The sequence below is a fragment of the Polypterus senegalus genome, chromosome 6 (genome assembly GCF_016835505.1).
Source record: "Polypterus senegalus isolate Bchr_013 chromosome 6, ASM1683550v1, whole genome shotgun sequence".
NCBI classification, from domain to species: Eukaryota; Metazoa; Chordata; class Cladistia; order Polypteriformes; family Polypteridae; genus Polypterus; species Polypterus senegalus.
In genome coordinates, this window is record NC_053159.1 from 80,361,701 (window position 1) to 80,384,598 (window position 22,898).

General features: G+C 36.7%; 1 protein-coding gene across 10 annotated transcripts in view; it reads right to left on the reverse strand.

Moving 5' to 3' along the window:
• The window catches only part of LOC120531205 (tensin-like), an 801,530-nt gene that overhangs the window by 136,307 nt on the left and 642,325 nt on the right, over positions 1-22,898 (reverse strand). For all 10 annotated transcript variants that reach the window (XM_039756405.1, XM_039756402.1, XM_039756406.1 and 7 more), the window contains 4 exons: positions 22,293-22,376; positions 20,536-20,648; positions 13,683-13,743; positions 2,979-3,054 (listed from right to left, as the gene is read on the reverse strand). In XM_039756405.1, the coding sequence (XP_039612339.1) occupies positions 2,979-3,054; positions 13,683-13,743; positions 20,536-20,648; positions 22,293-22,376 (334 nt within the window). The remainder of the gene's footprint in view (positions 1-2,978; positions 3,055-13,682; positions 13,744-20,535; positions 20,649-22,292; positions 22,377-22,898) is intronic.

Genomic DNA, 22,898 nt, shown 5'->3' on the forward strand with positions numbered 1-22,898 from the left:
TTAAATTTTGTATCTGGTTTTTGCCCATGTTGAATTTGCACATTCTCTTTGGCACAGATTATTCTATGGATAGACTGTTTCATTTCCCACATTTGATGATACACCACCCAATTCAGGGAGCGTTCCTGCTGTGTGCCTCGTGCTACCAGGATAGACTTGAAGCTCCCTTTGACAGATCTGGCAAAGTTTTGTTAGGTTACTTGGCATTAAATTCAGTCAGTGTGGGATCGGAATTTCACTAAGCTTGTATTTTGCCTCTGCTCCAATTTGTGATTGTCATGAACTAGCTGTCTACGGCAGTCAATGCCCATTAATTTGCTCATTATGGGTTACAGCTCTGCAATTTGTAGATGATAATGTCCTCTTGCCTCACCACACTGTGACCTTCAGCAAACATGTGAGGGTTCAGAGCTGAGCGTAACTTTCTTGTGATGAGGAATATCACCACCAAATCTGAATTGTTGGTACTCTGCTGGAAAAGAGAGACTTTTCTCTCCTTGCTCCCAACTTTCATAAGCTAGACTCCAAGGAATTTGAATGAATGTAGTGATCATTGTAAGATTTATTCATAGTGAATGAAGCAATGACGTTTCCTAATAGTCGAAAAGATGTCACCTGCATATTCTAAAAATGACATAGGAATAAGAAAAAGAACCATTGCTCCAAATGACAGGATCCAGTTTGGATATGATGTTAAGATGTTCCCTAGGGCATCTCAGAGGGCATACCATTATAGTCTGCTAGCAAAACAGTCAGGAGCATTGGACCCAAGTAATCCAGTTCTGAAGTACTAGAAGGGAACATCAGCAAAGATAAAGCCCTGAATCAATTCTCTAATAGATTTTCCCTCCTACCACTTTCTTTCAATGAACATCCCCCTCACACACTACTACATCAACAATTCCCTGTAAGCATTTTACTCTTACTACTTCAACTAGTATGGCCAGTAGTAAGTCCTCTTCTGATCATCAATATTATTATACTAGTAACACTAGCAAAAACATGTGATTGGAAGAAGAGATGTAGTGATGAGGCCAAAAACGGCTAATACCTGAGAGACAAATGCATAGTTATCAAAACCAAAATCAAAATATCAGGCACAAATCAAAAAGCTGGAGTCTAAGAATTTACTAGTTTGAAAAGCATGAAGTGTATTGGAATCCATCAGATCAGATGAGGAAGAAATCCTTAGAGTGACTTTTTAACCTGTCGCGTTGTTTTTTTAGAGGTAACAACCTCAAGAGTACAAAGTCCTGACAACACTAGATGCTACTCTAACAATGGAAGCACAATTTAGTGCAGTTCATGAAAAATAAAAACACTCGAAAAAAATCTTACCAACAATAAAACAATGGCCGCAGAAAGTGCTGCTGCTCTGGAATACATTCTGTATTGTTCCAGTTTCCAGGAAGTCATGTGATTCTACAACTTTTGATACAGACCTGAGAGTCTTGACATCCTACATAATGAAGTACATATGTGTGTTGAAATTTTTGCACATTACAATTTAAAAGTCCTTTAAATTAAATGTATGGTGTTCCTCACAGTAATGTATGTATTTAGTAAAAGTGTTCCAAGTATGTATGCCATACAAAGTTCAAAGAGCTGGTTTTATCACCTAGGAATCTACTGTACATAGTCTGTACCTGGTTTAGTGCCACACACAAAATGTTTTATTCATTTTAATGCAGTGCTATGGCTATTTAAACACAAAAGTGTACATGTATATCACTGTTATATACTGTAGAGTACAGTGTAGTTACATGGCATGTTACGTTTGTGTGACTTGATACTTGTAATTCACATTACTATGTAACATATATGATGTCGGACTTGCATGTAAGCCCATCATAATTTACACCTTTATAACTTTACCTTATGTACCTTTACACAGGTATACCTGTATAAAACAAACTTTAAAGAATTTGACTTACATGCAAAGGGAAACTTAATTTTTATTACTTTTTCCTGTGGTAAAATTTTTGCTTCTATTCAAAATATAGTTGCATATCTTCTGTACTCTTTTCTAATGGAGAGATCTCCTAGGTGACGTGTTAATATCATTAAAATAAAAGTCAATTCTTAATTCACAGAATTTGTCTTTAAAGAATAAATGTAAAGGTCAGCTTGTGGAGTTTGCAGTTATTTATCCAGTTATGGGTTGTTTTACAGCAAGGCTAAATACAAAGCATTCTCCTAGCTCATAAGATTATACTGAATATTTTTATGTCCTGCTTTTGTTGTAGTGTATATCTTTCAGCTGGGTTTATTACTATGCTGTCTCCCGTACTGCTTTGAAAACTCATGAAGGAGATTTCTGTCAAAATCTTGATAGTACCCAATTTAGGACCCACCATACTTCATTTCTGCTCTTGGAAAATAATGAGATTATTCTTAATTTATGTGAGTTGATTCTCTGGTATACTTTTTAGAGGCTAACTCTCGGGTGTATAACAACTGGAATAAGAGGAAGCAGCTCTAAATCTGAAGTCCTGTTTGTGTTCAACAAAATCATAGCTTGATCCAGGTGATGGGTTAGAATAGCTCCTATGAAAAGAGTTTATGAATCTTATTGATGCAGCCTTTGAAAATAACCAATGGATTGGAATAACTTCCTCTTTGCTATCACTGTTGTACCGGACCATCATGACAAAGAACAAATAGAGCTATCAAAATTAAAACTCAGACCAAAATGATTAAACTTCAGAGTTCAAGTAGAAAGAAAAATCTGATTTATAATATGCTACTCTATTTGTTGCCACCTCAAACCAAGTATAAACTGCACTAGTGAAACTAAATGGACAGATTGAGTATACTTAATTTTGACTGCTAAAACACAATCTTAAAAATTCCTGAAAAACAACAAAGCAACAATCAGCACAATTGTTTCACCCTAAAGGTTTATATGAAATTTCCTATTAATATTTTACAAAATTGTATGTTTTTTGTCATATTATAACAGAAGTTTAAAAACATACCAGAATGTCTCCTTTAAGTAGCAGCCCTGGTTCAATGGTGATACAGATGCTGGTTTGGCTGTCTCCTTGGACATTGCTAAAGGGAAAAATGTACATGTACATATTGTTAAATATTATGTAGTAATTATATGTTCTAGTGTTATTAGTCTTTACCCGACAACAAAAATAAAAACAGAATTCTGAATTTTAATCTTAATGTTTTATGATTAGACATAATTATGGTCAATTTTTAGAATGACTTACAGTTATCATTTTGGCAACAACCAAAAAAAGACTTGTGAAAGACTTACATTTTAAAGTCAACATCACACCCAGAAAATGAGTACAGAATGTTATGGAAGAAAGTTTAACATTATTTGAGAAGAAAAAAATTAAAGCATTTCCTAAAACCTCTCAATATCAGACACAAGCATGAAACCTTTGAAAAGAAACTAATAGCTTTCTACTGCCTTAGGATCTTTTATCTCAAATACAAATGTCCTGTTATTGTACATAATTTATCAAATGTACATTTTGTTCAGTTGTTTCTTATATTTTTCTCACTCATAAAGAGGGACATACTGTAATTAGACATTCCTTCCAATAGTTATGTTCAAAACTTCCCTTCCTCCACAAGCATGAGAGAACAAGTACTCAGTCGGAAAAGCCAGAATGACTAAATCTCTTGTAGCAATAGGGCATGTTCAATGACTACTACAGTGACCATTAGTTAAGGACCACATGAATGAGGAACATTTGTCTAAACAGAAACTTGCTTCTTCTGCTTGTTATGTGACATCAGTATTCAACTCTGGCCAAGAATATACCAGGACTTATCCTTAATATACACCAATAGGAAATATTGTGTTGTCACAGAAAATTGTACAATGCTTGGCAAGATGTGCTACAGAACATATGGCCCTATACCGCATAGACATAGCCTTTGTGAACATTCATATGGTTCTGGATTAAGAAATCTTTCAAATTCATATATTTTGGAAAACATCTTGTTTCAAGTTACCAGATTTTTTCCATCCATCCATCCATCCATCCTCTTCCGCTTATCCGAGGTCAGGTCGCAGGGGCTTGAGCTGAAAGGCCCACACTTGCCTCTCCCTGGCCACTTCTTCTAGCTCTTCCAGAAGAATCCCAAGGCGTTCCCAGGCCAGCCGGGAGACATAGTCTCTCCAGCGTGTCCTGGGTCTTCCCCGGGGCCTCCTCCCGGTTGGACGTGCTCAGAACACCTCACCAGGGAGGCGTCCAGGAGGCATCCTGATCAGATGCCCGAGCCACCTCATCTGACTCCTCTCGATGCGGACGAGCAGCGGCTCTACTCTGAGTCCCTCCCGGATGACTGAGCTTCTCACCGGATCTTTAAGGGAAAGCCTAGACACCCTGCAGAGGAAACTCATTTCAGCCACTTGTATTCGCAATCTCGTTCTTTCAGTCACTACCCATAGCTCATGACCATGGGTGAGGGTAGGAACGTAGATCGACTGGTAAATTGAGAGCTTTGCCTTACGGCTCAGCTCCTTTTTCACCATGACAGACCAATGCAGAGCCTACATCACTGCGGACGCCACACCGATCCGCCTGTTGATCTCACGCTCCATTCTTCCTTCACTCGTGAACAAGACCCTGAGATACTTGAACTCCTACACTTGGGGCAGGATCTCTACCCCAACCCTGAGAGGGCACTCCGCCTTTTTCCGGCTGAGGACCATGGTCTCAGATTTGGAGGTGCTGATTCCCATCCCAGCTGCTTCACACTCAGCTGCAAACCGATTCAGAGAGAGCTGAAGATAACTTCCTGAAGAAGCAAACAGGACAACATCATCTGTAAAAAGCAGTGACCCAATCCTGAGTCCACCACACCGGACCCCCTCAACACCCTGGCTGGCCGAGAAATTCTGTCCATAAAAGTTATGAACAGAATCGGTGACAGCCCTGGCGGAGTCGAACTCTCACTGGAAATGGGTTTGACTTACTGCCGGCAATGCGGACCAAACTCTGACACCGGTTGTACAGGGACCGAACAGCTCTTATCAAGAGGTCCGGTACCCCATACTCCCAGAGCACCCCCCACAGGATTCCCTGAGGGACACAGTTGAATGCCTTTTCCAAGTCCACAAAACACATGTAGACTGGTTGGGCAAACTCCAATGCACCCTCCAGGATTCTGCCAAGGGTGTAGAGCTGGTCCACTGTTCCGCAGCCAGGACGAAAACCACACTTTTCCTCCTGAATCCGAGGTTCGACTATCCGATGGACCCTCCTCTCCAGAACCCCCGAATAGACTTTTCCAGGGTGGCTGGGGAGTGTGATCTCTCTGTAGTTGGAACACACCCTCCGGTCCCCCTTTTTAAAGAGGGGGACCACCACCCCGGTCTGCCAATCCAGAGGCACAGTCCCCGAAGTCCATGCGATATTGCAGAGATGTGTCAACCACGACAGTCCTACAACATCCAGAGCCTTGAGGAACTCTGGACATATCTCAATCATGCCCGAGGCCCTGCCACCAAGGAGTTTTTTGACCACCTTGGTGACCTCAGTCCCAGAGATGGGGGAGCCCACCTCCGAGTCCCCAGGCTCTGCTTTCTCTTTGGAAGGCATGTTAGTGGGATTGAGGAGGTCATTGAAGTACTCCCCCCACCGACCCGAGTCGAGGTCAGCAGCACACCATCCCCACCATATATGGTGTTGACACTGCACTGCTTCCACCTCCTGAGACGCCGGATGGTGGGCCAGAATCTCCTCGAAGCCGTCTTAAAGGTGTTCTCCATGGCCTCCCTAAACTCCTCCCATGCCCGAGTTTTTGCATCAGCAACCACTGAAGCCGCATTCCGTTTGGCCTGTCGGTACCTATTAGCAGCCTCCAGAGTCCCACAGGACAAAAGGATCCGGTAGGACTCCTTCTTCAGCTTGACGACATCCCTACCACCGGTGTCCACCAACGGGTTCAGGGATTACTGCCACGACAGGCACCGACCACCTTATGGCCACAGCTCCGGTCAGCCGCCTCAACAATAGAGGCACAGAACATGGCCCACTCAGACTCAATGTCCCCCACCTCCCTCGGGACGTGGTCGAAGTTCTGCCGGAGGTGGGAGTTGAAGCTACTTTTGACAGGGTACTCTGCCAGACGTTCCCAGCAGACCCTCACAACACGTTTGGGCCTACCAGGCCTAACCGGAATCCTCCCCCACCATCGAAGCCAACTCACCATCAGGTGGTGATCAGTTGACCCTCTCTTCACCCGAGTGTCCAAGACATGTGGCCGCAAGTCTGACGACACAACCACAAAGTTGATCATTGAACTTAGGCCTAGGGTGTCCTGGTGCCAAGTGCACATATGAACACCCCTATGCTTGAACATGGTGTTCGTTATGGACAATCCGTGATGAGCACAGAAGTCCAATAACAAAACACCGCTCAGGTTCAGATCGGGAGGGCCATTCCTCCCAATCATGCCCTTCCAGGTCTCACTGTCATTGCCAATGTTAGCATTAAAGCCTCCCAGCAGTATGAGGGAGCCCCTAGAAGGTATGACCTCTAGCAACCCCTCCAGTGACTCCAAAATATATATAATATTGCAGTAAAAAAAAAAATCTGCTTCTCATGGGCTCACCACCTATGGGAGGGGCCAAGGAGGTTGGGTGCAGTGTGAGTTGGGTGGTGGCCGAAGGTGGGGACCTTGGCGGTCTGATCAGATTTTTTTTACTAAAATATTATGTACCATCTTTAATGAATAATAGTCTTAAAATTCCTTATTTTTCAAATGAAATTACAATGTAATTTCACAGTAAGTTGTATACGTGACAACAATGAACCTTTAAACATATGAAGTGAGTTGGAAAAGTGTGTGAAGAACACTTATACTTCTGTCTTAAACACTGGGTTTATATTTATGTTCTTTTTCTTTTTTTTTTTTTTCTTAATATCAAAAAAGGCAATCAGGTTTCCTGAATACTGTAAATGGTTTGTTTGTGTTCCTTAATGAGCTGGTGTCCTGTCTGACCAAGGATTCGGAATGACATCTTTTTCTTCCAAAATAGACACTTCCTCATATAAATATTATTAGATTAATAACATATGAAGTAAAATGAATGCATAAAACATACTATTTTTAAAAAAAGCTAATGTTCATTTGGAATGTTTCTATTACGCCTACTGCAAATTTTTTTTAAAAAAAGATAAGTCCTCAAAAACACCTAATAATTTTTTGTTAAAATCAACTACTTAATATATTATCACTGACACTTCCATCTTTAATTTTGTTGCTGAAAAGTTTCTTGTAATATTGCACGAGAGTAACAGATAACAGTATATGCACTTAAGGATTTTTTTCCGCATTTCTCATTTTTGGACCATCTAAAAATTCACTCTTTCAATTGTTAACAGTTTTTTTTTTTTTTTTTAAATGTGACTGAAATCCATTTAAGTTATGTGAATAAAAGGTCCTGAGGACCAAGGGTTATAAAATCCTGGTTGAGATATAGTACTAGTGAGAAAATACATCAATATTGCAGAAATTCCCTGTAATTAACCAAGTCCATAACTTTTAAAGAGCAGAAAGGCTATAAATTTAATCTTAGTAAGTATTTCAGACAACAATAATCTATAACTCAGAAGCACTGTGCAAGCAAGACTTATTTGTAAATTAATACTGAAAGTAGAAACAAAGGTGCCATATTTAACATTTCCCACAGATATCCACTATACACCAAGTTTCATTTGACTGTAGGCTGGGAGTAGTCAGACTGTTTTTCTTAATTACTGTTGCTATTTAAGAACAACAAATATTTTAGGACAAGGGTTAGTTCTTCTATTGCGATTTTGCTCTTTAATGAGCCACAAAATTCACTCAGTTTTAAAGGTTAAACATTTAGTTTCTTGATTATTAAATCTGGTACAATAACATATTCAATACAAAGATATGGAAAAAATGTGGTCTTCTCTAGTCACTTCATTTGTCAATACTGAAATATCCATTATTTCTTGCATTTTTAATTTTACCTTTCACTCTTATTGCAATTTGACATATGGTATTATGGGAGCATGTGGCTACAGAGTACAGGAATAATATACTGATCTTTTAGTTTTTGTTAATTATAGAAAAAATTGTGCATTTCAAAAAAATGCATATTATTTGTAATTCTTGTCCATATACAACTGCTTTTGTGCTTTCTGCATTCCGGCATAAACAATGCATCATATACTTAAACTGTCAATTTTGGCACTCAAACTTGCAATATCAGCCTTGTACACTTTTTATATCTTAAAAACCATTATTAAAAATGTATTAGTGCAAGCAATTTGTTTACTGTACTAAGCATTAACATGTTCCAAACATTTTAATTCCATTAAGGACCCTACTGTGCTTCAGTGCATTGATGGGTTTTCTCGACAGAGAATGAAGCCACTAACAATTTAGAAAAACTCTGCCACTCAGATTGCATACTTGTTGAAAATAGGCCAACAATCTTTCCTTCTGTCACTAATTATCAAGTGAGGGTTATTTGTTGCTGCAATTGGTATTTTCAAGCAGTATAAAATTCTCTTGAATATGGATGTGAGGCTGTGAGACTAATATACTCAGCACCTCAGCAAAAGTAAATTAAGTCATTTTATGTGGCAAAAAGAAAACCTTTAATATGTTGCAAATGTGGATAACAACCAAAGTGCTTTGTTTGCAGTGAAGCATATCTTTTAAATAAAAGTGAAGCTCTGCATTTGAGGCAGAAAGACTGGGAAGTGCAATGTAGCTTGAGCAAAATGAGCACTTTGAAAGACTGAGCACTGCAGTGTCAAATATGAGCAGAGCAGACATATCCAAGTTACCTAAGTAATTTTTAGACAAAGCATTCCAAAGTGTTTTGGAAGCTGTGATAATTTATTGAGTTAGATTACTGCAGAAAGTTTTATTACATAATGAGGGGGAGCAATACATTTTGCAAGAGTTTCATAGTCATCTATACTAATAAAAGGCAAAGCCCTCACTGACTCACGCCCTCACTGACTCACTGACTCACTCACTCACTCACTCACTCATCACTAATTCTCCAACTTCCCGTGTAGGCAGAAGGCTGAAATTTGGCAGGCTTATTCCTTACAGCTTACTTACAAAAGTTGGGCAGGTTTCATTTCAAAATTCTACGCGTAATGGTCATAACTGGAACATGTTTTTCTCCATATACTGTAATGGACTTCAGCTTGATGGCTGTGGGGGGCGGAGTTGCGTGTCACATCATCACGCCTCCCACGTAATCACATGAACTGACTGTGAACGCAGTACGTAGAAAACAAGGAAGAGCTCCAAAGAGCGCTGAAGAAAAACACATACAAGTTTATTCAGAAGTGCAGCAACTGCGGAAACAAAGCACAGTGTAAACCGTAAGTTTAAATTAAGTTTATAGACACGCTACCGCTGCCGTTTCTCATGCCTTCGTCAAATACTTTATTCGCGAGATACAAGTTTAATGAGAAGACATGAGTTATAAACGAGACTTTGGATCACTTTGTAACGGAGTTAAAATTGCTGTAGCGAGAAACTTTTAAGTGCCGGGTCTCAGCTAGCATTAAATAAAGCCGTGGACATCGCAACATCACACAAGAGAGCAGCTCACGTGAACTGACTCAACGCAGTACGAGTGATCACTTCCATGCATCAAATCTGTTCAAAAAATGCATTACACAATTAACAAGGTAGGAAAAGAATACGCTCCGAGCTGAACTCCACAGCTAACGCGGTCTTGCGGAAGCAACTTCGTCACGCTGCCACCAAATACTCACAGAAAAATCCACAAGTTAATACACACACTGTCTCTAGAGTTTCTCCACACTCAATGTATTCCTCGCTTCCCCATTATACCCTCTGATCTCCCATTTCAATTCAAATGCCTCCAATTTCCAGTAAGGCTCTGCTTCGCGATGACAAGTAATAAGTCTCAGGGATAGACCCTACAAAAGGTTGCCATTGATTTCAGGGAAGATTGCTTTTCTCCTGGACAACTATACATTGCATTCTCAAGAGTGAGCTCGCGTAGCTTCGTCATATTACAACCGGCGTGCTGAACTGACATGCTATATAAACAGAACTATAACAATCGTAATAAACGAACAATAAAACAGCAGAGAACCTGTGGATTAAATAAAAAGGCAGCTTCCTTGGCGAAGCAAGAAAAAAGGACGGCCTTATATGTTGTTCGTTTATAAAACAGTGGAGAAGCTGTGTAAAGGCTGCTTTACAAAAAACCAGCGGAGTGCCTTATATGAGCAGGCAGTCAGCTAAAGAAGGGAATCAATAAATATCTATATTCGTAATAAATGAACAAAAAATAGCGTACAAGCCGCGGATTAAATAAAGGAAATGGTACCTGAACAGTAAAGTAAGTCTCAAATAGCTACACAATAACTTTAACAAACGAACAATAAAACAGTACAGAACCGCGAAGCAAGGAGAAATGACGGCCTTATATGGAGTTCGTTTATAAAGCAGCGGAGAAGCTGTGTGAAGGCAGCTACACAAAAAAACAGCAGAGCGCCACACTCTGAATGTATTCCTCACATCACCGTTATACCAACTGATCTTCCATTTCAATTCAAATGCCTCAAATGCATTCTCAAGAGTAAGCTCAGTGCACAGCTTGGTTATATTACAACCGGAGTGCTGAGCTGACAACATGGTATACAAAGAGATCCTTAACAGATAGTTATTGGCATATTTTCCCTCAGTTTAAAAAGGTTTTCTTTTCTTCTTAATAAAAATTTAAAAGCAGTGCTTCGTCGCTGCAAAGCGCAGGGATTTTGCTATATACAGTATACTGTATATATATGTAGATATGTATATATGTGTATATATATATGTGGATATGTATATATGTTGATATGTGTATATATGTATATATATATGTAGATGTGTATATGTATATATATATGTATATATGTGTATATGTAGATATGTATATATATATATATATATGTTTATATGTGTATGTGTCTGTGTGTGTGTATATATATATATATATATACGAGGTGTGGCAGAAAAGTAATGAGACTGATTTTTTATTTACCAAAGTTTTTATTTTTTTCAAACATCAATGTTATCCCCTTCAAAGTAGTTCCTATGGGCAGCTACACACCGATGGAGACGTTGTTCCCACTGTTGGTAGTAGCGCTGGAAGTCTTCAACCAGTATGGTCTTCAGCATGTCCGTTACACTCTTTTGGATGTTTTCTAAAGTCCCGAAATGACGTCCTTTGAGGACATTTTTCAGTTTAGGAAAAAGGAAAAAGTCACACGGACTGAGGTCAGGTGAATAAGGGGGCTCCGGAACCACAGGAATGCGTTTTTTCGATTGTCCTTTTGCTCAATTGTGAAGTTTTTCGGCACCATTTTGGCACAGACCTTTCGCATGTGCAAATGTTCAGTCAAAATTTGATGAACTGTAAATCTGTTCAAATTTAATTGTTCACTCAACATTTTTAATGTTAAACAACGGTCTGATCTCACAAGAGTGTTCACACGTTCGATGTTTTCATTGGTTTTCGAAGTTGAAGGCCTCCCTGAAAAACTTGAACTCGGGATAAAGAATGTTCCCCATAGGCCTGTTTTAACTTTTCAAACGTCACACTTGCCGATTCTCCAAGCTTAACACAAAATTTAATGGCACAACGTTGCTCCAAATTCCGCTGTTGCATTTTGCGTGACGCACAACCAAAAACACAACTTCGCTAATAGCAGTCACAAAAATCACGTAGTTAATGGAAGGAGTTGAAACTCGCACTGAGCTATGGGAGGGTACTGATACACGTGCTCTATCAAGGACGCCAGTCTCATTACTTTTCTTCCACACCTCGTATATATACAGGTAATATATATATATATATATATACTTCTCCGCTGCGAAGCGTGGGTATTTTGCTAGTATGATATATACGGCACTGTTCTTGCACAGTATTCCAGCCAAAGTAATCTGAACACGAAAGCACAGAAGCAAAGACAAGACTGTTCTTCCAGACAATGGGTGCAATCATTGTTAAGCAGCCATTTGCAGGGCACAACTCCTTCTCTGTCTCCTAACGTGAATGACCATAGCTTACTTAATGACTTCAGACTAAGCACTTTGAAAAAGTATGCAATTTTCTCACTATAATACTAGATTCCTGCTTGTTTTGTCTTCAGAGAAAAATATTCATTGGACCAACTCATCCTACCAAGGAGACTGCATTTCATGAAGCAGCAGTACATTGGAAAGCAAGACAGAAGATGACTCGAAACGTAATAAACTTTGGTTTTGTGTTCTCCCCCACCATACTCTATTGTCTGGGGGAGGAGTGAAAGCTTTAAATTCGTCAAAAATTTTGATCTCTGGATCTCGACGTTTTAGGGTGCCTTGATATCAAAAACATCGATATCTCGATGGTGGGTGTTTGCCTGTCACAGTTTCTTCAGAACAGTCTAGAGCTAAACTGGTTGGACAGAAAAATAACAAACTTGAAACTTAAGCCTTTTATGAGATAACGATGTGCTGATTAGTTTTTGAGCCAAATCGCAAAAGAGAAAGAGGGACTCTAGAGGAACCCTAAAATGCCATAATTCTGCAATTAATTATGAAATCCTTTCATCAATTGTTATCGTAATGACCTATTTTATGTTCAGAAAGATTAGCATCACAGCAGTAAATAATTACTGAAATCTTACAGAATAGTTTGGGTAACTTGGTTCCTAGGGCTCAGAGCCTACTGAAGCTCACATCTGAATGTTTGTAAAGAGCTGCTGGTGGTGCCGTAATGCAAGTAAGGCAAAGGGCAGCCATGGAAGGAGTGTCTATTCAGTTTTCTAAAAACTGCAATGTGATTGTTGTATTTATTTGATGTATGTGGTAAAGGTGCATAAACAAAATAAAACAAAAGCAACCAATGTCTCCTCTATGAATTTCTCAAAAATTATTTAAAATTCAGTTAAAAAAATGCCAAATACTTAGATTACTATTTTTGTGGATTGAATGCTTTACAGTGTGTCAGCACGCTGGTTAAACTCACTCACGACTCTTAATTTCTCCCAGTTTCAATAAATGTTGGTGTGTGTATTAATTTCCCCTGCCACGGACTGGTGATCCATCTTCAGCTAGTTAGTCTTGTGCCAATGCTGCTGTTACAGATTCCACCAACCCACAATGTTAAATTCAAGTAAGTGGATTAAACAAAATAGCTAATTAACTGTTTAGTTAAATTAAGTCAACTTTTATGAACATTTTGTTTATTCAAAAAACATTTTGTTTAACACAATCCACTTTTTAAAGCATAATTGCTGTTTCTTAATTACTATATCCAGAGTACCTACATTAAAAGGTAAAAGAGAGCACAACTGAACCACACTCAAATTTCTTCTTGCTACTGTAACTGTTCCAATCTAAACAGTCTTGATGTGAATGAGTGTAGATATGCAAATATGTGCGGGATTGTGCGATTACTGGGACAGGCACCATCTGTGGTTAAAGCATACTCACATGTGTAAATACAGTATATATACATACATACACATATATATATATACATATATACATACATATACATATATATACACACAAATATATATACTGTACATATATATACATATATATATAGCTACACACACTTATTGTTGTGTTGTAACAAACATTCTAAATAATAGAGTTTCTTATTTTTTTTTTAAGCAGAAAAAAATTCAGAGTATTTCTCTTACTAGATTCCAGATGTGTAGACTGGCTGCATAGCCTGGTAAATCTTGAGGAAAGGGCGGCAACCTTAGAAAACAGAAAAAAAACAGGAAAACTCATTAGGATCAAAGCCTTATAGCATCCAAGAGAAATAACTGAATGGAATCTGGGAAGTGTTAGAGAGAATATGTATGGATTATCAGACAATCAAACCTTAAGTGATGACACACTTTTCTTTTTAATTAAATACACCACTAACAAATACTACGTAACACAGTTTCTGAAAACTCTTAACACCAGCCTGGTAAATATCACCTTGTAGGGAGAAACCTGGGAAAGGGCTGAAAAGATATACAGTAACTAGGGTTGATGCTGACATACTTAGTAGGTTGTTTATTTTCATCTATGCATATAAAATTATTTCTTTTACTATTTATAACTTTATTTCTTTCATTGCATACCATGTAAATAAGAAGCGACAGGTTACTCAGGCACAGAATTGTTCTTTTTGGCTTCATAAGCTATACATTTAAAACTAAATTAGTTCAAGATTTAATGTTTCTCAATCTTTGAATTATAACAAGAACTATTCAGATGATTTTAAGAAAATAAAATAACAGGTGCAAGGAGTCAGGAAAGTCTAAAATTAATCAGCACACAAAATACTCATTTTACTATTTTTTTTTTACTTTCATTGTTCTCCTTAATTTAAAATAACATTAGTTCACTATATTAGTCTCAAGAGAGATGTACAGGTTTCAAATGACATATTTAATGTGTTAAGAATATCTTGTATCTAAAAGAACCATTTAAAAAAATGGCCGGTGAATAGTCAAATTCTATGAAATTAGAAAACATGACAATAAACTGCAACAAAAGCCCTGAAAATAACTCCTAATGTAATTTCACTACAGTGGAAGCCAGTATATTCAGCTGTCAATGATGCAAGCAACGCTGCCTAGATATATACAAATGTCTTTTTGCTGAAATCATCTTGTTTTGAACATTTGTGCTGTGCATTTTCTCCTTCATGCCGCCTAATTTCTGTGTATCTTTTCTTGGTTTTGTATTACTGTCCCTATTCTAAACTTCACTTTACTATATAAAATGCCTACACAAAAAAAAATTTATTGACCTGTTTGGAAAATTTAACATTATTATACAACATTGATAATAGCAGAGAGTAGATTTAGTGTGGCCTTTATTGACACTGATCAACAGGTAAACATTCTTTAATGTCAAAGTGAAAACAGACCTCAGTATAGCAGTCTAAATTAATTACACACAAAAAGCACAAAATAACTGATTGCACGAGTATTCCCCCTCTTTAAGTCAGTATTTAGTAGATGCACCTTTGGCAGACATGACAGGTGTTTGCACATAGCTCTGTTAGTTTTGTAAATTTAAATACTGTGGACTTTTTTTCTATTATTCTTTGCTAAAACTGCTCTAGTGCTAACAAATTTGCAAGGGGATCATGAGTGAACAGCCTGTTTTAAGTCCAGCCACAAATTACCAGTTGGATTAAGAGTTGGACTCTTGACTTGGTTAGCCCAGGACATTAACATTGTTCTTTATAAGCCATTGCTGTGTAGCTTTGGCTTTATGCTCTGGCTTTTTGTCTTGCTGGAAAACATATCATCTTCCAAGATGTAGATTTCTTGCACACTGCACCAGGTATTCCTCTCACATTTCCTTTTGCTAAATGAATTATTCTTTGTGACCCCACAAGCCTTCCAGGGCCTGCTGCAGTAAAGCATTCCCACAGCATGATGCTGCTGCCACCACCATTCTTCACAGTTGGTCTGGTTTAGATAATGACTAGTGTCTGGTTTATGTCAAACATAACGTTTGGTTTGATGGCCATAAAGATCATTTTTTTTTTAAGAAATATTTAAAATAATCAGATTTCATGATTGTCTAAGGAATGATTATAAAGTCAGAAATTGAGTAGTAAACAGCAAGAAGTTAGATAATGGGTAATTCAAAAAGATGAATCAGACATGCCAGGTCAGTAACACTAAAGTATGACAGCAAATACAATCAAAGATCACAAGTTGATATCAGAATCTTAGTTATAAGATCTTAAATCACTGCAAAACTAAGAATCAAAAGAAATGACTATTGAAGCTGAAGTTCTGCAGTACTTTCTAGAAAGAACAGAAACCAAAGTAAACATATATATTATTCATATTTTTGTAACATTTTATACTCACTCTCACTATAATATATAATCATGATATATGATGCACACCTAAAATGAAAGCACACATGTGCAAGTACAGTATGTCCCAACAATGCCTCAAAATGTTAGATATGAAACACAAAGTGATGCAAGTATTGACATTACCAGCAAAACTGTAAACAACAAGAATAACAAGTGGAAAAAACCCCACTTAATTAGAGAAGATCATTTTATAATTAAATGTAGTTTCCACTGTTTTTATTTTTCAAAGAGAAATAACAAATTGTGATCGAGACTATACAAAAACAGATCTGTAGTATAATTTAAGCTCTCTTTTGTATTTGTTATATAGTTTAGTTTTCATGAAGCAACAAAGTGAGACTTTCTGGTTTAAGATGTGAATTGTAATATTTAATATCTCAGCCTAATTAAACCATTTCTTCAGGATATGGCTGAAATCCTCATAAATAATGTGACCACTATGAGCACTGGAGAAGGTTTGCAAACATAATAGTCGTGACCGATAAGGGACTGCCTGCATGTGTGAAATTTATTCTATTGGACTTCCTAACAGAGTTTGTTAAGTTTTCAGCAGAAATCAAGGTTTTTTAAAGACAAGGTGTCAAATCTCTAGTCAGCTATGTATGCTCTTGGTTCTTAATTAAGAAAGTTATGCAAGATTGAGAAAGTAAAATCTGACCCTAACCATATCCTCCTGATCACTGATGTGCAAGAAAAAATGTGTTACAAGTTTGATCTACCTTCCCTATATGGTGGACTGAGTTTAATATTGCAGAAGTACTTAAATTTCATTATCAGCCTTAGTTCTCTGTTGAATTTACCTCCCCAGGGACTTTCATTACATTTATTTTATACCAAGAAACACAGCTAAAATAAAGTGGAAGTGGATAACTGTCTACCATCTTGTTTCACAGTTTAAACCTTGTCATTTCTTAAGAGTGGCTTTTTAACAGATCCTTGCCTCCAAGTCTGCTTTTCTTTTCAATATTTAAATTGACTTTGAACATTTTTAAATGCTGAGAATTGAGATTGATATGAAAGGTAGACTGCCATTTTCACAGGTAATTAATTGAATGGTTTTTTAAAGAGCATTTGCAGTTTTTAGGTAGCAATTTTTACTTGATATTTAAGATTTCTTTTTTTAACTTTATTTTGATAGTTATGTAGATGAATGTAATAGTTTACATTTTTCTAAGATTATTCAGTTGTATACTTCATGTGCCTGTTCTAAGACACACCACTATATACTGTTACCGATTATTTGTGGTGAAGTCTTGCTATATTTCTTTCCAAGGAAATGATTTGAGGATCTTGAAAAAAGAACAATGCATGACTACAGAAATGTAAAAAAAAAATATCTATACTTGAGGATTGAATGTTAATACTATAAAAGGAAAGATTAAATGGATTGTACACTACAGTTGCTAAGCACTTTGAGTAGTGAGAAAAGCGCTATATAAATGCAAAGAATTATTATTACTACAGTATTTCAAAATAGGCAAAGATAAAGAACTCAAATTAAATGTGTGTGAGGTTTGACATGCAGCTTCCCATGTTACATTCCCAGAAAACAAATATATATTTTCAGTGCAATTCTACAATACCACCTGCCTGTACTCTGCTCCACCATTTTTTTAAGTCTTTTTTTTTCTGGTTTCTTTAACCCTTTCCCTATTATTTGTTTGAAATTTTGTGTGAACCCAAAGGGGTGGGAATTCAAATTTTGTCCTGTGAGATGCTTCTATACTTAATTTTGAGTCTTTCCGGGCTTTTTGCCTTTTTAAGTCTTGAGTGTATTCGAAGTTCTTCTCAGACAGGTTTTGCTTGTTTAAAGGCTTGATACTGCTTGCATTTTTCTTGTCTTCTTAGCTTTCTTCTGTTTTGTAATTTACAATTTTGGATTTCACATTCAAGCTGGTAGTAGCTTTCACTTCGTCTAGTTTAATTATTTGCTTTTAATGTATTCTCTCTTTACTTATTTAAGACTTCTGGATAAAATTACTGCTAAAAGAAAATTGAAATCCCTTTAAATTAATTAATGATTTGTTGTGTAATTTAAATAAGACATTGCAGATCATTGATGATATAATTTAACTGAATGAATATCAATGTAAATTTAAATGACCTTAAATAAATGAAAATTATTGTTTGTGTCTGAAATGCTTTGTCATTTGCTTTTGGCATCCTTTATGAAGAAATCAAGTGTTGTGTCCTTGCCCTGCTTTACTGGGGTTCATTATTTTCCACCTTAATGATTTGTTTTTTGTAAACTATATTGAGTAGTGGTGCTGAATCTTAAATGTGTAGTAAAACAAAAAAACAACAACAAAAAAAAAAAAACAATCATCATATACCGTGGAACCCATATAAAAGACTTCATCCACCTCACTAATTGCAAACATTTTTCTGCCAGTAGATGGGGAAAGAGAGTCAGCACTGACTCGATTGCATTCTATCATTCACTTTTTTGCTTGAAAAGTAGTTGGCAACTTGCCATGTTCAAATGCTGTGGGAATTTTCTGAGTTACCACTAGTGACATCCTGTATTCTTACATGATTTGGTACATTAATTGATGGTTGGAGGTTTGGGAGAATACAGAGGTCACAGTTGATTTGCTGCTTGATGAGCATAGGAAACAGCTTAAAAGTATCTCTAATTTTTGTGAAAATAAAAATCAACTAAACATATTATGGGTGTATTGCAGTCTGTTCTCGCTACAATGTGACCAAAATAAATAAATAAGCTTTAAAAATGTAACATGATGTAAATAAACCAGAGACATAAGTGGCCTCTTATACGATATACTGTAAATACTTTCTGATTTCAGAACAAGCTTTATTCATTTGATACCATTTATAATTTAATCCATGGTGAGGACAAACTTGTGATGCTACTAAGTTAGGGTCTGCCCCCACAACCATGGATTCATGAACAGATCTGACAATGTTGCGTTTTACTCCTGCTTGTCATGCATGCACACCTGAGGACTGTCTTCCTGGCTCTGCTAAGGTAAGCAGTATCACTCTGGGATGAGAGGAGGTACTGTCGCTAACTGGATCATCTCTTTTATTTGCAGTTCCATAAAGCAGTCATGGGAAAAACACCTAACTGACAGCCCCCAAAGCAGCCTCCTCCCTTAATGGTCAGAAGGCAGAAAATGGGATTAATCCTTGACGCTAGCGTCTCACTATGATCTAGCCATTAGGAAGAGCAAAGCTCCAGTGTAACAAAGCATTGTTTACTCCGGATCGAAGAAACTTTTGTTTTTGAGCTGCTATAGCCAATATTTATATTTTGCCTTTATATGCCCTTTGTATTTCAAACTGTACTGAACACGGTAGCCTGTTTGGCACCCTAATTTTCCTTCCTGGCAATATGTGGTCTGTCTTCCCACTCAGATGCTTTAATACGTGTTTAAAAATGTGCACATTAACTAGTTTATGAGTTTAGTTGGATGCAGAAATTGCTAACGATATGCAAAGTGTAAACGATCCTAAGCCCATCTCTCAAACCTAATAATTAATTGATTTATGTGCCTGCTTGATTTTGAAAAATACTGTTTAAAAAAAAACAAATAAATAAAATTGAACCAATGTTAATATTTTATTTCTCTGAAATGATGATTCAGTTTTAAGTTAACTTCTTCACATTTGAGAAGTGCTACATAGGATGGGGTTTATGGTTCCCAAATATCACTGCAGACATGAAATGCTCACAGATATGCCATAAGCAGATGCTTTCCCTTTCAGATTAAAGTAATAATTACTTAATTCACACATGTTGTTTTCTGTTACTTCTCAAATGCATCTGTGTTTATGTTTAACAACATACTGAGTTTATCACCAAACTCTGATGGAATGTACCAGTGATATATTCAGAATTTTGAGGTGGTAGAAAAAGTGGTTCATACAGTCACTGATCATTGGCCATCTTATTAAAACGGGTAAGAACACAACATTGACCCTAGTCGATTTGTTACCTTGGCCAAATATTAACAAACATCGTTATGTCACTATGTGTGAAGCAGCATCATTTGTGAGAGTTTGTTTTCCTTCTTTTGGACATTATTTCTAAATTATAAGTTATTGCATGGGTTTAGTTCTTAGCCACATTACATTCTTTGTGGTTTTTGCATATTCTTATTATGTTTCTTCCATATATTCTACTGTTACTTTGCTCTAGTGGCGGCACGGTGGCACAGTGGTAGCGCTGCTGCCTCACAGTAAGGAGACCTGGGTGCGCTTCCCGGGTCCTCCCTGCATGGTGTTTGCATATTCTCCCCGTGTCTGCGTGGGTTTCCTCCGGGTATTTCGGTTTCATCCCACAGTCCACAGACATGCAGGTTTGGTGCATTGGCAATCCTAAATTGTCCCTAGTGTGTGCTTGGTGTGTGGGCTGGCGCCCTGCCCGGGGATTTGTTCCTGCCTTGAACCCTGTGTTGCCTGGGATTGGCTCCAGCAGAAGCCCGTGACCCTGTGTTAGGATATAGCGGGTTGGATACTGACTGACTGACTTTGGTCTAGTTGTTAAATTGGCTCAGTTTGAATGAGAATGGATATTTTTTTCCTCTTTTATCCATATGGGAGCTAATGAGGGATTGTAAGATCATAAATATAGAAATCTATTTAGGCTGATTTGTTTTCTACTGTATGTTTACTTTTGAATTGCTCACCTCCTTTGGATTCAAAATTTGGGATTCCGTGCATGATGACATGATGTAAAAACAAGGGTTTGTTGTTAATCTTGATGACTCCCGATAGCAAACCACTGAAATACTGCACATACCTGAAAAAAAATGATCATGTATCAAAAATAATGAAAAATGGTACAACTTTTTAAGAACTTTAAGATAAAGCAAATGGTATTTTTGGATACAACGCTCCAGGCATATTGCAAAGAAAAATATCTAGCTATTCTTTACTCAAGTCTATCAAGAGAATGAATAAGCAACACAGGTTAGGTAAGTTTGATTACAGGAATTTCTGACACCAGATGCGCAAATAGGAGTATTTCAAGTATTTTCAATGTTTTTATTATTTCCCTAATGTTAATTTAAAAAAAAAAATTCACATTACCAGATTTAAAAAAGCATATGTTGCTAGTTATAATTCCCAGTCAGATAATCTGTACATAAAGCTGAAGTTGGCAGAATTAAAAAGAACTAGTGCAACTGAGTTTGAAGTAATAGATGAAGGAGGATATAAAAGGATTTGGATACATCGTGTGCTGTTCCTGTGATGACAGTGACCCTGCAAGCTTATTTTCATTCTTCATTTGTTTTGCCTGTTTAGGTTTTCCTACAATATAGTGACAGTACTGGGATTTTCACATTAAACAGTTTTAGAAAGTTCAGAGAAACCAAGATACATTTAGCCAACATCTATCTAGAAGCCAGAAAGGGTTGCTTTTCTGAAGCTGCCATAGAATGAGAAGAAACCTAAAGGGTGACAGAAGCGACACAGTCTAATATTATAGTGCAGCAAAATAGTACTCAGCAGAGCAACATAAAAAAACCATACCTCCTTGATATACTGTACTAAAAGTACTTCAGCAGATACTGTTAAATATATATAGTAGAATAAAAAAAATCTCCAGTGGGCAGATGAAAACCAACATGAAAATGTACACATTTGAAAAAAAATTGTGTGTCATGCCACAGTGTAGCAATCTTATGTGAATGGTCTGCAACCATCAAGTCCATGAGGATATTTTATGTAATTTTTCAAATGCGTCAAGTGTCCAGCCCCGGCCAATATTAGTAATTTGTCTTTATTAAACTTGCCATTCAGTTCATACAAGTAGATTACAATGTTAAATTAACAATACATTTCCAGAATTTGATTGACCTTGGACAATTGGAATTTATACTTAAACTGCACATCATGCACACTGTATGTATCATTAATATATTTTGAGAAATGCTTCTATGTTTATGTTTCAATACTCTGCTTTATGTTTACTGAACTTCATTTTTCATATTATACTTATAAATATTGTGTAATGCTGGGTTTATAATTGGAAATACTGTACACTTAACATGTATAATTAAAATTTAATTACTTATAAATCAATTATACTATCAAACATTTTTAATTTGTAGTTTAATTGCAAAAATAAGAATACTGTACTTTTAAATGCATCAGTTTCATTATCTTTTGTGTTGACAGAGACTCTTCCACTCTTCTTATAAGGAAAACTAAATGATAAAAATTTGATGTGTGCACAACTTATACCTTATCCTATGCACTGAGAAAAATTAGAATAATATATAAGAATATCTTTAATGAACAAAAAAGTTTTTGTTGGCACTATTCTCATATTATAATACAAATACACAGTTGTAATAAAATCTGTAAAAACAAACAGAATAACAATATTTACATAACTGAGAAGGAAATATGAACTACTGATATATTAAATTAAACTTACCTTTTCTGAGAAGGCTGGCTTACAGGTAAAACTTTATCTTCATAATACCTCTTCATGGCAAACCTATCCAAAGCTTGGTCAGCACTGCACAAAAATAAAAGAAATAGAATAATAATAATGAAAAAGCCTACAGAAGGTTTTTGTTTAAACTAAAAACATATATATTGCATGATATGTAAAAACATCCTGGTCTGCTTTAAATTTCTCACCAGTGATTTTTGTTTGTTTATTTATTTAATTTATTTTATCACCTTTCCCTTGTGCTTTTAGTGCATATTTAGTTAAATTTTAGGCTTAGGGATGAAACTGTACCAAACACTAACTCTTAAATATGATGCATAGGAAAACACAAAAAGATGAATCTTTGATGTGGAAATCCCATGAAATGCTCTTACAGTGAGAACTTCATATTTTAAACATTACATATGGTCCCGATAACACTAGCTTGAGAGTATTAAGCTAAAATGATTCAGATGATCAAATGCACAGTTGAATCATATGTGCTCAGAAATAACTTGAATGTATCAATATCATGAAAGTTATTATTTACACAAAAAGTATAACATTGGATATATGAATGAATTGTATTGGAATTAAGGGTGGAAA